General features: G+C 53.6%; 1 protein-coding gene across 1 annotated transcript; it reads right to left on the bottom strand.

Annotated features, from left to right (window-relative positions):
• Positions 1-1,625: 1,625 nt before the first annotated feature.
• On the bottom strand, positions 1,626-3,280 carry PIANP (PILR alpha associated neural protein; the record flags this gene model as incomplete). The annotated part of the gene is made up of 5 exons (XM_082498570.1): positions 1,626-1,647; positions 1,810-2,037; positions 2,282-2,363; positions 2,548-3,113; positions 3,264-3,280. 5 exons carry the CDS (start codon positions 3,278-3,280, stop codon positions 1,626-1,628), a joined length of 915 nt encoding a protein of 304 aa, XP_082354696.1.
• Between the last annotated feature and the right edge of the window lie 14,894 nt (positions 3,281-18,174).

Raw genomic sequence — 18,174 nt, 5'->3', positions numbered from 1 at the left:
CTGCACCATTTCAGCTCAGTGGCTGTCAATGTGGGGCCTGTGAATTACTTTCAAGGTGTCCACAGAAGCCAAGGGAGAGCCACTATTGTCATTAAGCTGAAATTTGCCATTTCACACTTCCTCAAAGTGACACTCATGGGTCCACACATAGGAAGAGGGTTAGATGCGCTGATCTTGCTCACACAAGTAACTGACAATGGGGCCGCCTGCTCTACAGACCACCACAGCCCCGAAATACAAGCTTTGGGCAACCGGTTTGCACCAATACCCATGCCATTGGTTTCAGTCCCCAACCAGCTGGTGCAATACACTTGTGAAGGCTGGTACCCCAGATACCCCTGCTCTCATGCCCTCGGTGAGGGTTGCCTAATGGGTCTCCAGTAACCTTGCATTCCAGGAGAGACCTACCAGCAGTACCTGGCAACCCTCCAGATGCCCCCTAAGTTAATTCTAAATTGTTTTTTGTCATCCCAGGCACACAGAGTCATGTCTGCTGCTTGTTGCCTGTGGCATGAGTGTCTGAAAGCAATTCCCTACCTCAGCCCAGCAAAACTCAATTTCCTTGAGCCCAGCTTTATATGCATGCCATGGTTTAGCTGCTTCGGCAGTATCCCAATGTATAGGACACTGGCTAAATAACAGGATGGGCAGACGGCTTCATCTCAGATTTTCTGAAGAACATCACCCTGGACTGATGTTCATCAGAAAAACCCTGCTGAAGGAGACTGAGGGCATGGAGGGGGACAGCAAGGAGGCTTCCAAGATATCAAAACATTCGGAAAGCTGAATGAACTTTTTCCAACTTTAACTGGCAAGAGAAGTGTCGGGGGGAAGAACTGAGGGGAAAAAATTGGGGACGGAGAGATGAAGAAAGACACAAATAAAAGAAAAAACAAACGAGTGTTAGGCAGAAAGAAAATGAAAAGAAGTGAGTATCATCCATCTAGGGGAGAGGTAATGTTTCCTTCAAGGAAATGGGTTGCTGAGGGGACCCAGGTGCTGTGTGAGCCTCTTCTGCCCAAGCTTCACCCACCCTTAGGGCCCTCAGGAGGGCCAAGGCCTTGGGAACAGAAGAATCTGCCACCACCTGAGCCCTGGCTCGGGGGAGACCGAGCCCCAGCGGGCAATCCTGCAGCCACTGAACTCCAGACGTTCACTTCAAAGCACACGACATGGGAAGGGACACACAGAGGGGCTAGGGCCCACGGGGACAGGGGGTACGCCTTTCCACCTCGCCTACCCCCGATGTCAGGCATGCACTGGTGACAGAGTCACGGAGATCCAAGTGTGTGTGTGTGTGTGCTAAGAGAGGGGCCGGGGAGGCCAAGATTTCCCACCACCATGAGCCGTCTTCCATCCCACCACCCTGCTCTCTCATCACCCTGTCCTGTGTGGGTGGGGAGGGGGGGGTGTGTCCCCAACCTTCCCCCAGCAGAAGGCTAAGGAGGCCCAGCTCGTCCATCTGCCCAGGCACGTCCTGGTGGAGTTAGTTAACAATGGTGGTGGCGAGCCGTGGCACAAAGAGGTCATTTTTTTTTTTCCTGGGGTAGCAGAGGCGGTGGGAGTCTGCGCTCGCTGGCTGTGACGGGAGGGTGGGGCAGCCAGCTCTGCTTCTCCTGTGAGCATCACAGGTTCACCAGTGGGATTCTGGGGGGAAAAGGGCATCGGAAATTAATTAGCAATGGGCACTTAGGCCGCCCCACTGCCCCCGCTAACTGACCAGAGCCTTTGCCCTGCCTCTGCCTGTCTGTCCCCCTGTCCCCCTGTCCTCCCGCCACCCCCTCCCTTCCCGTCTCACCGGCTACTCACCGGTTGAGCTGGAAGGCCGTGTTCTTCCCGTGGCCCCCCAGTTTCTCCACTCCCTCCTGGCCTTGCCTGGACTCCTCCGCCTCGGGCGTGGGGGACAGGGAGTCACCGTAGGGCCCCAGGATGCTGACGGTGGTGGGGGAGAGGTCAGTGAGGGGCTGCTGGCTCTCCTGCTGCCTCCCACCACTCTGCTGCCCCGAGTGACGCCGGCGTTTCTGGTTACGGTCCCAGCTTCGGAGAGAGACAAAGGGTGAGGACGAAGAGTGTTCCCTCAGACAAGCCCTGGCCCTCGATGACAGAGGGGTTCATGGGACCCTGCTACACCCAGCACTTAGAGCCCAGCACGGCCACATGCCAAACCTCCTGAGGGCTTCCTGCACCAGATCCACACCCCGAGCACACAGTCCTCCTGCCCTCCCCCCCACCTGCAGACACCAGCGTGGTGACAGCCTCCATCGGCCCGAACCCCGCTCACCAGAACTTGAATATGATCCCGGTGGCAACCAGGACAATGATGATGGAGATGGTGATGGTGACGTACAGCTGGGGGTCCACACCTGTGAGACAGAGGGGAAGAGGAGGGGACAGGGGTGTAATGGCCACCCTCACCGGTCCCCAGACAGCAGCAGCACAAGGGGAGGTTCCTGCTGGGACCCTCGTGAATTTTGCAGAAGGAGCTGCTCCTGTGGGGACCGGGGGACAGGGTGGGTGGTGGATGAAGGAAGCAAAGGGCAGATTTACCTTCCCCCCGGGGCCCAAACAAGAAGGGCCGCAGGGTGGCCGGGGTCTCACGCAGGTTGAGCCCAGCGTTGTGCAGGAGCGAGTGAGAGTTGGGCTGTGCCGTGGCCATGCCATGCGGCGAGACAAAGGTGTAACCCAGCGGTGGGAAGCCGGGGTTGGCTGAGTTGGTGTCCCCTCCATCCTCATCCGACACCGTGGGGCCCCACACGATGGCCCAGGGGTACTGGGAGGAGGGCATGCCGTCCTCAAAGCCGGAGGGGGTGGCGGGTCGGGCTCCCACCGCCTGCCGCCTCAGCCGCACCACGTGCCGCAGCTCTGCCCCCCGGGGCACAGGGGCCCGCTGCCGCGGCAGGGCCAAGCGGGAATCCCTCTCTGGCAGCGTGGTCCTGTCCCAGATGCAAATGGGCCGTGGGGCCGAGGGGCTCCGGCGGGTGCAAAGAGGCCGAGCAGCCGCTGGCCCCCGAGAGCGAAGAGACCAGACACCAGGAGGAGGGACGGCCGAGACCAGGAGGAGGAGATGCCAAAGCTGCAGGGAGTGGACGCAGGAGAGGAGCGGAGGCATCCTGCTGCGAGGTTGGGGGGGAGGAAGAAGAGAGACGTATCTGAAACATCCCTCGTGCCGAATGGCCAAGCCTGGAGCAGCCAGCAGCAGCCTGCCGCCCACGCTGCCCTCGTCTTCCCGCCTTGCCGGCGAACACGGGAAGCTGTGAACCTACCAGGCACCGGGCTCCATCGCAGATGCAACGGCGTCTCTGCTCAGCGAGGGTCCCGTCTCATCTTCTTCACTGGGAACCAAATGGGAAAGGCGTCAGTGTCCCCTCACCCAGTGGCCACCGCTCGCTCCCTGGAGGCACCGCAGGCATTGCGGCACCCACACCCCCATGCCCACACGCTGCCCTGCATGGAGGTGCATCGTGTCCCCCCTGCCAACGCTGGCACCGCACAGATACAGGCGCGTCAGCACACGCAGACGGGAGCAGGGAGTGATCTCTGGAGCACACGTGCGGAAGCACATGCGCAGCTTCCCTGGGGACTCTCCTGTCTGAGGGCCGAGAGGGGGGTTCAGCATCTTTGTTTGCTTATCGCGGGAACAAGTTGGAATCTTAATTCCTGTGTTTATTTATAGTGTAGAGCGTGTAATCCATTTATTAAAGAAGAGCCTCTTCATTGTGTGCCAGAGTGAGGGAGCGACAGGGGAAGCACGAGAGTGATAGAGACCAAGAAGACTGAGAAAGAGAGAGTGAATCAGCGAGAAAAGTCCAGCCTTACTAAAGAATTTAAGAGCAAAAATATGCCTATGAAATATTTAGTATTTACTTTTCTCTTAGCTACCACGGAATTACCATCCCACACTCCTTGTCCTGGAGTCCTCCATGCTGTCCCACCCCTCTCTTTCTCCCCTGTTCCTCCCCTTTCTCTCCCACCTCCCATGGCCGAGCAGAACGAGGCAGCAGCGCTGACACAGACTAAGGGCTGGTCCTCCCCCAGCTGGATCTCTGCACCGGCCACGCCATCTCCCTTTGGTACCAGTCCGGCGGTAGCACGGCTGCCCTTCATGCTGTCTGCCCCTTCCCTTGGCCAGGCACAGCACAGCGCCGGCCCGGACCTTCCCCGGTGAGCTGTTATGTGTCCAACCCCGGATCCTCTCCGCAACAAAGACTGCACACACTCACAGAAAAAAATCATTCAAGATATTCACCTTGCTCTTACATGATGAAGGGGAAAAGCATGAATGCCGACAACCCGCGGTCATGCCCTTCTGTGGCTGCCGGGGTGGAGAAATGGGGTCGCTTGGCCGAGGGAGTCAATGCAAAGGCCAACCGCCCTGTGCCCTCCAGCCCTGAGCCAGGTGTGTTGCACCTCCCGACTCCTAAGGGGTTACTGCCAGCCCCTCCTGCTCCGCCCATGCCCCAAACTAAAACCGCAGCCCCTCCTGAAGGAGGGAAGAGCCCAGCACTTGCTGGGGGTAAGGGGACTCAAACCCCTGATGTACACCTGAGCAGAGGGGCTGGGAGGAAGGGCACCCAAGAGTGAATAGCTGTCTAGCTCCTGCTGCATTAACTGGGGATATTTTTAGTTTCCTTCTGTTAAATATTTAAACAAAGTTCACAGAAAAAAAAGGAATTGTCGGCTAATGTGCCCTGCCCTTCCCTCCAGGGCAAGATCAGTCTCTGGAGGGATCCTGAGATGAAGATGAGGAGAAAAGAGCAGCTATTCTCAGCTTTTCTTTGTACTTTGCTCCTGAACCTCTAAGCCTTAGAGAGGACTCAGTATTAAAATGCAGCTCTGCAGAGAGGCAGAAGAACGGAGCAAGTTTCTTCTGAAGCCAGAGGCTGGCGAGATCTTGGCCATCTGGATTATGATCACGATGCCATGGAGGATCACGCCTGGCAACAAAACCCTGAGATGACAGAATCTCTTTTGGACCGTGGAAAGGGAATTCCAAGTGTCAGGGACCTCCTCATGCCAGTCCCTGGGCACACAAACCACCCAAGTGATTTCAAGATGGCCTGAGGTGCCTGGGGCCATGGCTGAGACGCCCCATGGGACAGTAGCTCCCTGGGGTGAAGAGCCTGCTCTGCTTGTGGCACAGTGTTACCAGTTACAGCTCTGGTCTTTGGGGGTTGCAGGCTGTTTTGCAGCAGGAGATGTGGATCTGGGCAATGCCACCCCAGGGGTGGAGATCTTTTCCAGGTGCAGGTAGACCTCAGTGCCAGTCCTGCAGTGGATTGTAGTATTTCAGGGGTGCACATGTGACTGCTAGCACTCCTCCTAACATAGAGGGCTCTGCTGGGAGAGATGTACCCCAGTATAAGTGCACAGTGCTGGGTCACCCAGCTCACTGCTCTCTTCTTGCTTCTTGGGATGTCTTATAATGGAGACCTCACTGTACTTCTCGGCTGGGACTGTGAGCTCCAGCAACAGCACCCCAGACCATGAATTCCCAGGATCTAAAGCCAGGGAATAAGAAACCCCACAAAGCCAAATCCTAAATTGCTTTTACAGCTGGTAGCCTGAATTTCAGCCCTACGGAGCAGGTAATGGCTGTAACTGGAGCTGAGGGGAAGGAGCGAGCCCCAGCGCTGGCCTCCTCACGTATACATAATGCTGTGGAAGTGACAGCCCAGACATTGGGTGTAAGCTTCAGACCTGAGACATTGTTGTGCATAGGTCCTGCTGCCAACAGTGAAGAGCAGGTGACTCCGGTGCCCCTACCCCAAAGGTCGCTCCAGGTGAGTGCAAGAATGAGGCAATGTCAGTCAGCATCGGTCAACACATTGTGGTTTGCTAATCATATCGTGGCCAGAGACCAAGCATGTCCTGCACCACCCAGGCGTGGTTCTGGAGAAGCTGGGAGAAGCCCAGAGATGTCTCCCATAGCATGAATGCCATGAGAGCAAAGGAAGGTTTCAGGTGGAAACACCAGCCAGTGAGGGCTGGACTCCACTGTGCGTGGAGCACTAACGTTGGAGAGCATGGATGTCCCTGTGGCTTATCAACAAAGCAGCAGATCAAGCATGTCTAGGGCACTCTGCAGCTAGCCGCCGGCAGTGGAGATGATTGTGTCCTGGGCACAGAACCTGCTGCATTGGAGGGCAAGTGTATGCAGCTCCTGGTGTGGATGCTGAATAAACTGGTAGCTCTTCAGAGAGGAGGAGGAGATGCCAATACTCTTACTACTTGGAGGTATAAATCCCAGCATCCACACACGTCACATCATTCAAGAGGCCTCTGTGTGCCAGAGCAGAGAGATGGGATTTCTGCACCAGTGCCACATGGCATGGCTCTTGCTTTCAAACCTTTTCTCAGCTCTAATTGTGATAAAAACGGACCAGGCTACTCCCAGGGTCCAAAGATGGACCTGTGTTTTTTTTTCATTCTAGGTACAGAGCCTTCATCGCAGTGTTCCAGTCCTGTGATGCACAGATGACAGAGTATGAATGACAAAGCTATTTCCCCAGGGCACTTCATTGAGCTCCGTCTGTGAATCTTGGTGCTTGGAAGCTGTGAGTAAGAATTACACTGCTCTTTGCTATTGCATATGGACCCCACTACCTGTCCAGACCAGAGATCCCTGGGGCTAATCTATTAGTAGCTGCTCCCATTGCACTTGCAGGATGGAAGCACAAATCCTGCTGCTGTTCCCCAGCTGTGCTTCCTCCTCCTTTGTAAGTCTCCTGCAGCACAGACCCACCGCTGCTGGGACGTGAGAGAGCAGATCTCGGTAGCCATGCCCCAAAGCATGTATCTCAGTTCACCAAGGGGGCTGGGAATTTACATCCTAAGTAATGGCCAGGAGCAAAGCCTGCTGCACTCCTGCTCTCAGCTGGAAGCACAGACTAAACCCCGAAGGTGACACCCTGAGCTCCAGAGTTCAGACGCTACGGCACCCCAGGAAAGCCCTAGGATTCACTGCCAATAACTCCTTCTCCATGTCCAGGACTCTTGTATACAGTGGACCCAAAGATAAATCCTACCCAAATATAAAAGCCGTCACAGGAATAAAAGAGCCGAGGTGCCAGCCGTGTGCAGGCAATACCCGCACTGTAGCTCCCTTGCATCAAATGCAATCTGTAACCTTCTGTTACAAAATGCTGAAGTTTGACAAATTCAAATGAGGAACAATACTATTAATAAAGAGGGTCACACACTAGCACAATTCACCTAGGCAGGTGGTGTATTCCCTACTGCCTGAAGCCTTCGCGTGGCCGCATTTCTAAAGGAGATGCTACAGTTCAATCAGAAGTTATGGGCTTGACGCAGGAAATGAAATTGGTGAAATTCTCTGGCCTGTGCTCTGCTGTAGGTCAGACTCGATGATCAAAATGGTCCCTCTGGCCTTAAAATCTGAGAATATCGCAGCTTTCTCAATGCCTAGCTGAGATCAGCTCCGACTGAGGAGCAATTGGATGAAGCGGAGCACACACAAGCCGTGTTAGCGAGAAGCGGGTAGAGTCTCCTTCCATCCGGGGATGGGAAAAGAGTTGCACCCGATTCTGTCTGGCTTGGCTGGCAGATGATGATCTATCTGTATTTTTGTAACATCTCGAGCTTGACTGCTGTGATACTGTGCCTCTAGGAATGAAGCCGTCTGCTCTCAGAGCGCTCCAGCTAGTTCAGAATGCAGCAGTCTGTTTGCTCGGCGACTCAAGCTGCCGGGAATGCATCACCGTGCCCCTCTGCACCCCACATCACCTCGCCTTTGAGCAGTGAGTCTGGTTCAAGGTCTCCAAGCCAACATTCAAAGCCCAGCATGGGACAGGCCCCAGTGACCTAAGCAATCAATCACCTCTCCTTATGCAGCGATGACCTCACATGACGGATATATTCCACTGGAACAATGAAATTGCCAACCAGTTTGGGGAGAGGGGGAAGGGATGGAAGAAGGGGAAAGAGGCTCATGACCCTGAGGAACAGAACATTCACAGGAGCCGGGCCAAGATTATGAAACTTACTGCCGGCTGAAATAACGCTCGCCATTAGCAACCCCGCAGCACCGACAGCTTCATGCAAATCCTTTCTTCGCCCAGCTCCCCCACGGCAACAATACCACTCAAAATTGTAATAAAAAAATCAAAACAAACCTGAGGAGGACCCAGCCCTCCTCACAGGGAAAGAACGCTAGGTTGGCTGTCATTTTTTAACTCCCCGCCAGCGTTAAGGGCTATGGCGACAGCCACTGATACAAGACTGTGATTTGGGACCGTGGAACCTAGCAGCTACCTCCAAGCATTGAGCAGAGTGAGTTTCGGCACTGGCGGTGAGACCCCACACACAGCCCAGGGCACCCCACCCCTATTTTTTCTCAGTGGCCATGAACATCCCAGAGTTCATGGTCCAAGGGGCAGAGATGCAGTCATTGCTGGTTTGGTAGCAGGAAGCATGAACCCTGGTGCTGGTGAAAAGGGGTTTTAGATACGTCCTGCTGTATTCAGCTGGGTGAGGATCGGGAAAGGGAAGCATCCCAGAGCAGCTGCTCCAGGGAGGTAATTCTGCTGCACTTGGGGGATTTTCAGCATCTGGGAGCATGAATCCAAATGCTGGGACCCTGGGGTGGGAGTTGCCAAGCCCATCTGGGGAAGGAGTTCCCACTGTGCACGGGGCCAGGGGCGACAGCTTGCAGAGCCGGCTGAATTTTGTGGGCTGGTGGTCCGAATGCAGTGCCTCACATCAGGCTGCTCTACCTGGTGTCTGAGGCTGAGAGGGTTGGTGGCAGCGCCCAGGAGGATCCGACAGAACCGCGGAGGGGCTGACACTGCTCGCCCTGTGTCAGTGCGGGTCCTGCAGCCTTCGGTGACTGCCGGGGGGAATTCCTGTGCCAGGATACCAGGGCGAGCACTTATGGGCTGGGTATGGAAATCCCGGGCTGGGGCAGAATCCGGGGCCGGAAGGGTGACGGTGCATTTGATCATTTTGGTAGCTAGGGAATGGGCATGCGAAGCCCATCAATGGTCCTCTGAGCTTAAGTCTCCCCGCATTTGGGAACTGCGAGTGTGGCCCCATTCCAAGCAGCACTCTAGGATGCCGGTCCCCTGCCATCTAGTGCCTGCCTGCAATACATGTCATGAGTCTGCCAATCTTCTGCCTCCCAGTTTCCTACCGTTCCCGGGCATCCAAGTGCTTCAGGTGCTGACTCTCCACATCTCAATTGCTCTCTCTCGCATGGTGCACCCTTGGCCAGGCAGGAGGAGGGATTGACCCCTCCGTTTCCTTTCTCCAGCTGCGCCAATTTGGCTGAAGTCGCCTTGCTCAGCGCAGGCTCCAGTGCTCCAGCACAACAGGTCTGTGATGGAGCCCAGAGCTGGAGGGCAAGAGGCAGCGATGCCTTGGCTGTGCCCCCTCCCTCCCAGCCCCTCGGGCATCCCCTGCCCCAGACTGAAAGGAAGGGGGGGGGGAAGGAGACAGCCGTCTAGAAGGAGACAGAGCACCTAACCGGGAAGAGTGAGAAGAAAAAGGGGGAGAAAGGACACAGGGAAGGAGACGGGGAGAGATGACTTGGAGACGGGCACGCAGCCCTCCCTGCCCCTCGCCCCTGCAGCCCCATCCCCACCTCGTCCCCCGAATCCCGGGCGGACAGGATGAACTTACCTTGCGGGGAGACGAGTGGGGCGCAGCCGGGGCGGCGGAGCAGGGGGCTGGGGGAGCACAGCTGCTGCTGCCGGTGCCTCTCATGGCCAGGACGAAGGAAGGAGAGGAGGAGGAGGAAGGTTTGATGAGGCTGAGCCCTGGCTGAGGGAGAGGGAGCGAGAGATGCCTTGAAATAAACAGCTGCCGAGGACTGGTCCAGCCCCTCTTTCTCTCTCTCTGTCTCTGTCTCTCTCGCTCGCTGCCTCCCGTTAACCCCATGGCTGCTGGCACCGGCGCGTCCGGCACCGGCGCCCCCGCTGCAGCCCGAGGGGCGCGCCGGGGGAGCCGGGGGAGGGGGCACGGCGTCCCCCCGCCCCGGGAGCCCCCTTGCCCCGCCGGCCGGCTGCGAAGGCTCCTCCCGCTCCCCGCCCGCCCGCGCTGCGCTCCCGCAGCCCCGCGCCCGCCGCCCGCCGGACCTGCCCCCCGCCGCCCGCCGCCTCCCCGCCGCCGCTGCCCGCTCCGCTCCGCTCGGCTCCGCTCGGCTCCGCTCCGCTCCGCTCCCCCGTCTCGTCGGTTATTTCGGGATCTTCACAGGAAGCGATTAGGTTGCCATGGAGAGAGGTGTCTCCAAGGGACCCGTCGCTCCAGCTCGCTCCGGCGAATGCCACCCCCGGACGGGTCCGTCCTTGGGGGCGGAGGCCCCCCCCCGGATCCCCCTCCCCCGGGCCGCCCCCCCCGGACTCACCCCCGCCGCTACCCCCCCCCCCCCCCGCCTTTCCGTCCCGCAGCAGTCCCCTCGGTGAGATGCCACCCCCCGGTCCCGCCCCCCGTCCCCGCATCCCCGCATCCGTCATCCCCGGGCTCCGGGCCCCCGGGCCCCTCTAAGCGCCGCCGTACCGGGGGGGGGGGGGGGGGGGGGGCGACAGACGGGTCCCCCCGGCGGGGCGCAACCCGAGACCGACCGAGCAGCCCACGCGTGGGCCGGGTGGGACACGCGGGTGCTGGGGGAGCAATGGGGGGTGGGGGTCCGTCCAAGATGGGTTTCCCCATTGAGGGGTCACCCAGGTCGTTTGAACGTTGTCCCCAAGCACGTCTCTGCCGGAGATCGATGGGATGCGTCTGGAAATGGTAGGGATGTGACAGCGAAATTAAAGGAAGAAGCTGGTGTGCCTTTGAGGGGCCGGGTGGTTTACAGGGAAAATCTCCCTCCACCACCAAGTACCAAACAGAAAGCACAGTCCAAATCAGAAGGGAGCAGCTGAGCAACCAACGGGCAAGAGAAGAAAGTCAATGACAGAAAGACAGTTTCCACTCCAGGGTCTGAAATACGAGGAAGCAAGAAAGTAATTTCCTCAGATCCTCAGAAACAATCAAACTTTTCATCATAAAGCGATGAGGAAAGACTGTGACTGACCCTGGGAAAAAAAAAAAACAAAAAAAAAAAAAAACCGAAAGAAATAGTAGAGACAGCACCAAGCTAAAAGCAACCTGGCACTGCATCAGGAATGGACACAGGTGACAAATGGACACACAGTACCAAACCCAAGCACAGCAGGATGCCCAGAACAGGTCATGCCAGCTTTGGACAGACACCTGAGGGGGCCGTGTCCATTGTTCCTCGTCAGACCTCCCGCGAGCTCCCACACTAATGAACCAGGGTGATCCAAGCTTTCTCACGTCGGGCCATTTGGGTTTTGTCTGTGTTTTTGTAAGCATGTTTGGGAGAGTCAACATTTTTTTTTCACGTGTTTGGGAGTAATGTTGGCATATGTTTGGACATATCGGCGTGGGGATGCAGTTGTGTTAAGGCTTATGGTCACTGGGAGGTCAGGGCATGGGAGGACGGCGCTGCCAGGGGAGATGTCATGGTCTGGGTTTGTGTGAGACGCAGCGCCATTGTGTGTAGAACAGGCGTGCACACGGCCAAGCTCCCCCCGGCTGTTGTCCCCCTCACGTACCCGGGGCTTTATGTCAGAGATTATCCAGGCTTCTGTCATCTTCTCCAGCCTTTTCATCTCTAGCCTCCCAGCACTTGTACAAATGATCTGTGCAAAGCTCGCGCAGTGAGCCCTTGCACACTCACCCCAAGCGACCACTGGTACAGACACGGCCGGAAACATGGCGGTGCGGCACGAGCCAGTGTTCAGCTTGTCTTGCTCCCTGCGCTTCCCCTCCTGCCGTCTCACCTGGGGGTAGTGGAGGGTAGAAATCTCTGGAAGGGGCTACATCAGCCACACGGGCTCTTTCTGACCTTTTCAAATCCTGACGAATGTGTTTAGTATAATTGGGAAGCACAAAACCGACGAGAAATTTCAACTGGGGAAAGGTCAGTTAAAGGGCAAAAATCCAAATGACGCAAACACTGAAAATCCCCCTGAAGAGCAAAACTACAGAAGGAAGTAAAAGGAGACAGAGGTAGGAGAGAGAATATGGAGGAGGAGGTTGTTGGGACCAAGGAAACCCTGGGAGATGAGGTGAAGGGGGGAATCAGGAAAGCCATTGAGTTGATAGGAACAGCGAGCGCAAGGGCTGATGTCACTCTTACATCACTTGTGATATAAAGGGGATGGCTTGTTTGGTTTGGAGCACAGGTTTAGACAAGCAGACAGGCAACTGGAGAGGTACTCTGGGTGGGGTGGGCTCAAAAGAAAGCTAACGTAAAGTTACACGGAAATTTGAGGGGAGAGAGGGAATCAGGCGGGCTGACGGAGGAGCAGTTGGGTAGCTGTGGAAAGGGAATACATGAGTGACGCTAAGTATAAAGTATTACTCTGAATATTACTCTGAGGGTATTACTCTGAGGGTGATGTGGTGATGAAAGGAAGATGGAAATGTAAAAATTAACCTCTGTTTGGCCAGGATTTGGTCCAGGATCGGTGTATGCCATGTGAGGACAATGAAGTACGTCCCTGCCCAGCCATACCTGGGAAGGATGCGAGGCTGTTATTTCTGTCTGGAAGAGTCACTTTTAAATCATCACGTACAAACCATTTACACCCAAGAGTCCTGAGGCCAAGCAGCCCACTGCTGCTCTTTTTAGCGTTGTTCCCTAAGGGCAGAGAGACCCGTGTGATTGCCCTGCTATCTGCAGAACTTTGTCTGTCCATCTGTCTGTTAGTTGCAATATGTTTGACAAAAGAACCAGTGTCTAAAAGGTAAATAAGCTCCAGTAAGTTGCATGAAAACCAGCAGCCTGGCAGAAGAGAGATATGCTATCAGTGCCTGTGCTGGAAGAGAGCCCATAGCCATGCTGCTGAGCAAAACCCCACAGGTCGGAGCAGTCCAGCCAGCAGGCCAAAAAAATTGAGCAGAAAATACTGGGAAAGTTGTGTATGTTAGAGCATGGTGGAGGAGGAGCCCAGAGACATAGACTAGAGACCAAGGGGAAAGGACTCACAGATGCAGCAGTCTGTAGAAAGGGTGTCATCAAGGAACCCCGGTTGAAGATACGGTAGTGGGAAATATAGAACATGCAGGAAAGAAGTCTGTAGAGAACCCAGTCTCCTCGGCACCATTGCTCACCAAACAACTGGTTAATAAGCCCTGGAATATCAGAGATGTCCCAGAAGACTGGAAGAGAGCTGTGCCCTACCAATATTTGTAAAGAGCAAACAGAAGACCTGAAAGTTTCTAGGCAAAGCAACAAAGAGCTGATATGAGATTCTCCAGTTAATGCCAATCAGCCTGATTTGGAGGAAACTGATCTTGCTGCATAAACTTGTTTTGTTCTTGTCAGTCTTTGATGTGCCTACAAGTTTGTTTGGAAAAGGTGACGGCTTAGATCTATCCAGGCTTCTGGAAGCATTAATATCCCAAAGCATGCTGATGAGAAAAAATAGCATTATGCAATATTAACAGAGCAGAAGGTTAAGGGAGCTGGTTAACTCCATTTAACAACCTGCAGACGCAAAGGAGGTCATCCCTGGAAGCCCACCGTTGAGTGGCAGCCTTTCTTACGTGGATGCCCAGGAAAGAGTCCTGGGTCAGGTATGACTCACCATTATATTCAGTGCATGGTGAGCAGATACAGTTCATTCTGGCACAATTTACTGAGGACACAAACATTGTTAGAGTGTTAAAAATAATAATAGCACCAGCACAGAATGACCTACTGCATTCAGTAAGGTGGTCATTCTCATAAAACTTCTTATAAGTGAGTCAAGAGCAAATTGTACAGCCGTGAACAGGAAAAAATGTCCATACCTACAGAGGACAACTCCCAGTCCTGAAAAGAGGTGATCTGAAAAGGATTTAGGGATCATAACAGGCAGAAAACCCAACACAAGGCCAGTGGGCCAGGCTGCCAGCAGCGGGTCTGAAGGTCCCCCTGGCTGTGCAAAGACAGAAGTAAGGAAGAGAAGTGAGGAGATGATTAAACCTCTCTCTGTGTCTGGGTAAGTCCCATGCTGGAAAACTGTACAGTGCTTCATGCTCCATATTTTAAAAATAACTTTGAATCAAAGGTGATCTGAAGGCAGGAGATCTCAGTAATTTAAAGAGGTCAACCTGTTTAATGTATCAAAAAGCAGAAGGAGACATGACTTGCTTGCAGTATCACTTCCTTCCTGGGGAAAAGTCTACCAGGTATTCTGGCAGAGAATAACAAGAGCCAGTCACTGGAGAGTGATTAATCACAGAAACAAACTACCAAGTGAAGTGCAAGATCCTCTCTCTTCTGGAGTCTTTGAATCACAACCGGAGGCCTGTCTGGAAGACAGTTCCTGGTCTGCAAAATCCTGAGGGCTGTGAGAGCAGATCGGGGGACGAGTTACGGCGCAGTTACCCTCTTCTTCAACTCCTCTGTATGCAGCTGCCTTTAGGTGTAACTAGGCACAGGTCTTACGACCCTGTATGCGTTAGCCCAGTACAAGTTATAGGGTTAAAAGTCTTCTGGATCATGTTGGTATCCAAGTGATTCACCCCAGCCTCCTTTGTCCTTACAGTGTTTTTGCCTCGGAGTCTGCATTACACGCAGTTGTGAAAAATCATCTCAGAAGATGTGACCCTAGCTATGTTTGGAGAAGGACTGGGGAAAAAATATCATCAGTGTTTTGACAAGTTATTTGGATTCTGTGGTGGTGAAGAGAGAAACAGCCTAGAATGAGCTAGCACGGCTCTATGGGCTTTAAAGTGGGACAGTGAGCGCATAGGAAAAAAGGTGGATCTACGGCATGAAGAGAATGGAGGTTTCTTTCTGGAAAGATCAGAGGGAGATCAGAAGAGAAGGATGATGCTAGGGGTGGTTACGGCAAGGATTAGAAATCCCAAACATTCAGAAATAACAACGCAGAACCTCCCCGTGTCATGAGATTCATCTTAAAATGATGAAACGTTGTAAAGACTTGCTTTAATCTCCACTCTTTGCCTCCTACTTTCGACTCTTTAGGTTACATGAAAATCGCATTTCACAGTTTCCCCATGACCATAAAGATAGGCATTTGCTTTGTGAACAAAGTGAAAGCATGGGATTTAATGAGTCCAGGAGTCTGGAATTTAATCTCAACAGCTGGCACCCTGATCTAGGGACGAGGCAAAGACTTTGCTAAATTATGGGGACGTTACCATGCACTCCCACGAGTTTGCATATTTTAAGAAGATGATGACCTTCTCATTTGGAGAGCTCAGGATCTGATTCAGCCAAAGGACTTTGCCCTTGGTTTAGCTCTGTGCAGGACAAAGAGAGGGAGCAGACAAAAATCTGGTGACCCAGCACACAGGCCATAAGACCACGGGGTTGGCATGGAGAAGGAGGACAGAGAGAGCATCATGTAGCTAGGATGCTCGGGCTGCCTGGCTTTATCTGACTAATAATGAAAGGCAGCAAGCGTGTCAGAGAGTGTGAGAGAAACAGATCGATAGAGAGATAAAACTGAGATGGAAGGAGCTGCCGAGGGGGTGGGGAAGAGAGTAATAAAACACTACAGATCAGCAGGGTTACATTTGAACCTGATTTGAATGCATTCTGTGCTGGTGTAAGGGGATACAGCAGGTGTAAGGCTATGGTGAATCAAACCTAAATACAGAAACAGACAGGGAAAAGTAGAGAGGAGATAGTCCTCTTGTTAATACTGCCCTGTAACCTGCCTTCACAGCCCAACCTTACAAGCCCTGCCCCTCCATAGCAATCCTGCTATATGGAGAAGCCCAGACCTTGCCAGCTCTGACAATACAGATTGACAGCCCTTCCCAGCTTCCCTGGGCCACCATGATCTTCAGTGTCTCCTGAAGATGTGTCTGTTGGGTAAAATATGTCTCAGTCACATTTTACCAAACCGAGTGCAGGAAATGCTCCTTACCACCTCATCCACCGAGGACCCGGGAGCAGGACAGCTTCTGGCAATGCCCTGAACTGGTGGCTTTGGGGCACCTTTCTAGGAGAGATGATTGACTGTGCCCACGCGTATGTACCAACAGAACCTGACCAGAGAAGCCTCTTTGTTCAGCTCCAGATTTTTGAGGCAAATGAGACTGAGACATCCCAAAGCTAAGGGGGCATCAGAGCATGTAAATGAAAACATGCTCTACCAGACCAGGACCGGAGGGTCTGGGTACCTCCCCTGTTAGAGCACCAGTTTGCCTCCCTGGCTCAGGCACTCAGAGCTGTTTTGCTCCTTCAGCCTGGAATTAGCTTTGAGTGACATCCACCTAATTCCAGTGGCATGACTGTTAACATTAGACGTTCAGTTTTCCACACTGACCATTGCTGTTCACATTGCTCCCTTCTTCCATCAGTAGCCTCAGAGTGGAGACCAAGCACTGAAGGAGCCTCAGGGACTGAAGGAACCCTGAGAAGGGGCAGGGACAATACATATGGCTGTCCAAATGAGCTTGGAGCAACGTCTCACTCGGAGACACAATGATCTAACTCCCCAAGGCAGCCACGGGTTGTATTTTCTAGCTCTAAAATTGTGTTTGAAGCAGCACAGTACCCCAAAGGAGCCTTTGCCATGACTCAGCCACAGCGGCTGCGTGAGAAGAACTAGAGTCAAAGGAAGTGATGAGAGGAGAGTTGTTGATACTGGCAAGTAAAACCTTAACAAACTTAGACTTTACCCAGATGAAGATTTCAAGATGTTATGCTTATTTCAAGATGTTACGCTTACAGAAGTCTGGCAAAGCACAAATCAACTGCCTTTAATACGTGCTAAACTGATCAAGCTAAAGACCGATTCTCTTGCTGGCAATGACGTGCTGCAGTGCAAACTTGCCCTGACAGCACCAAGACTTTAATGTGCTAAAACCATGTTGCCTGCACAGACTATATTGGGCTCCCATCAATTTGTTGCCTCCTTTGCTTTCATGGAAAACCATTGCCGATTTCCTCAGCCATGAAGAAGTTGGTGTCAGACTGGAAACTCTTGGCCAAATGGCCTAATGCTGCTTATTGAAATGAGTGTTTGCTGACTGTGCTCCTCCCAGTCTCCCTCACAACTCATCTCTGCCTACCACGTGATTCATACAAGCCAAGAAGGGCTATGAAGGTTTTTTTCCAAAATGACCCTCGCTTTTTAGTCCCATCATTGTAAAAACAGCTCTTTCACCTAGCACAGGGAAGCATGCCCTCGGTGATGCCTCCTCATCGCATTACACTAACTCATTTGCCCATGAAGAGATACTTAAATATACCATAAACATTTCTATCCTTGTGGAGTATTTAAACTATCTTTTTATGGGCATGCTCTGCCTGCATCAGGGACGCATTTCTTGACAACTGTGATGGTTAATGATTCAGCAGATAGTAAAGCAATTTTTTTTTGGTAAAAATTAATGCAGTAGAGGAGGAGATGCATGCAGAGATCTAAGAAATGTACAGTTTAAATACATAAGGACAGTGCTTTGCAACATAAGGTTTTTTACATTTAGATACCCCCAAAACACTGCCCAAAATAGTGAGCTCTTAATGGTGTGAAAGCAAAGCAGAGACAGAAGCGATGTGTAGGCACACACAAGGTATTCTATGCATCTCTTTTAATTCTGGTGTGATACTTATGGAATACACCATTGAAATATGAAAAACACTGTGCCATATAGCGGCGCACCTGTTTTCTCATCAGTTATTTTAACATAAATAGTGTACGGATTAAGGCTAGATATTCACCAAAACGTATAGAAAGACCCATAAATATGTGGAGATTCACGTGGTACCCGTGACCGTTACACCAGCTGCAGCCTGTTGGACTCATGTGGGTACGATGGGGCGGCTCTGGAAAGCCGCTGGCAGAAGATGGGTGGTGGAGAACACGGGAAGAGCGAGTAGGGGCTGGTGGGCCAGCAGGGCAGGGCATGAAAAAAGTGGTGGAAAACTGAGGTGACGGCTGACCAGCGCCTATCACCAGCACGGCCAAAACTGGTGACAAACCAGTGGCCGCAGTCACCACCCACCAGGCAGCCCCCGTGGCCACAGGGTCCCAGCCTGGGCAGGCCCAGCTGCCGCTTGAGGCCCGGGGACCCGACCCCCACCGTGCCGGGGCCGGAGGGGGAAGGGAGGCTCCCTGGGCCGTGGCCCTGCCCGGGCCCCGTGCAAATCGGGTGCCGACTCCCTGAGGGGTGCCCTGGGGG

Source organism: Vanellus vanellus (assembly GCF_965231255.1).
Source record: "Vanellus vanellus genome assembly, chromosome: 1".
In the NCBI taxonomy this organism is placed as follows: Eukaryota; Metazoa; Chordata; class Aves; order Charadriiformes; family Charadriidae; genus Vanellus; species Vanellus vanellus.
This window is presented reverse-complemented; position numbering and strand designations above follow the sequence as displayed.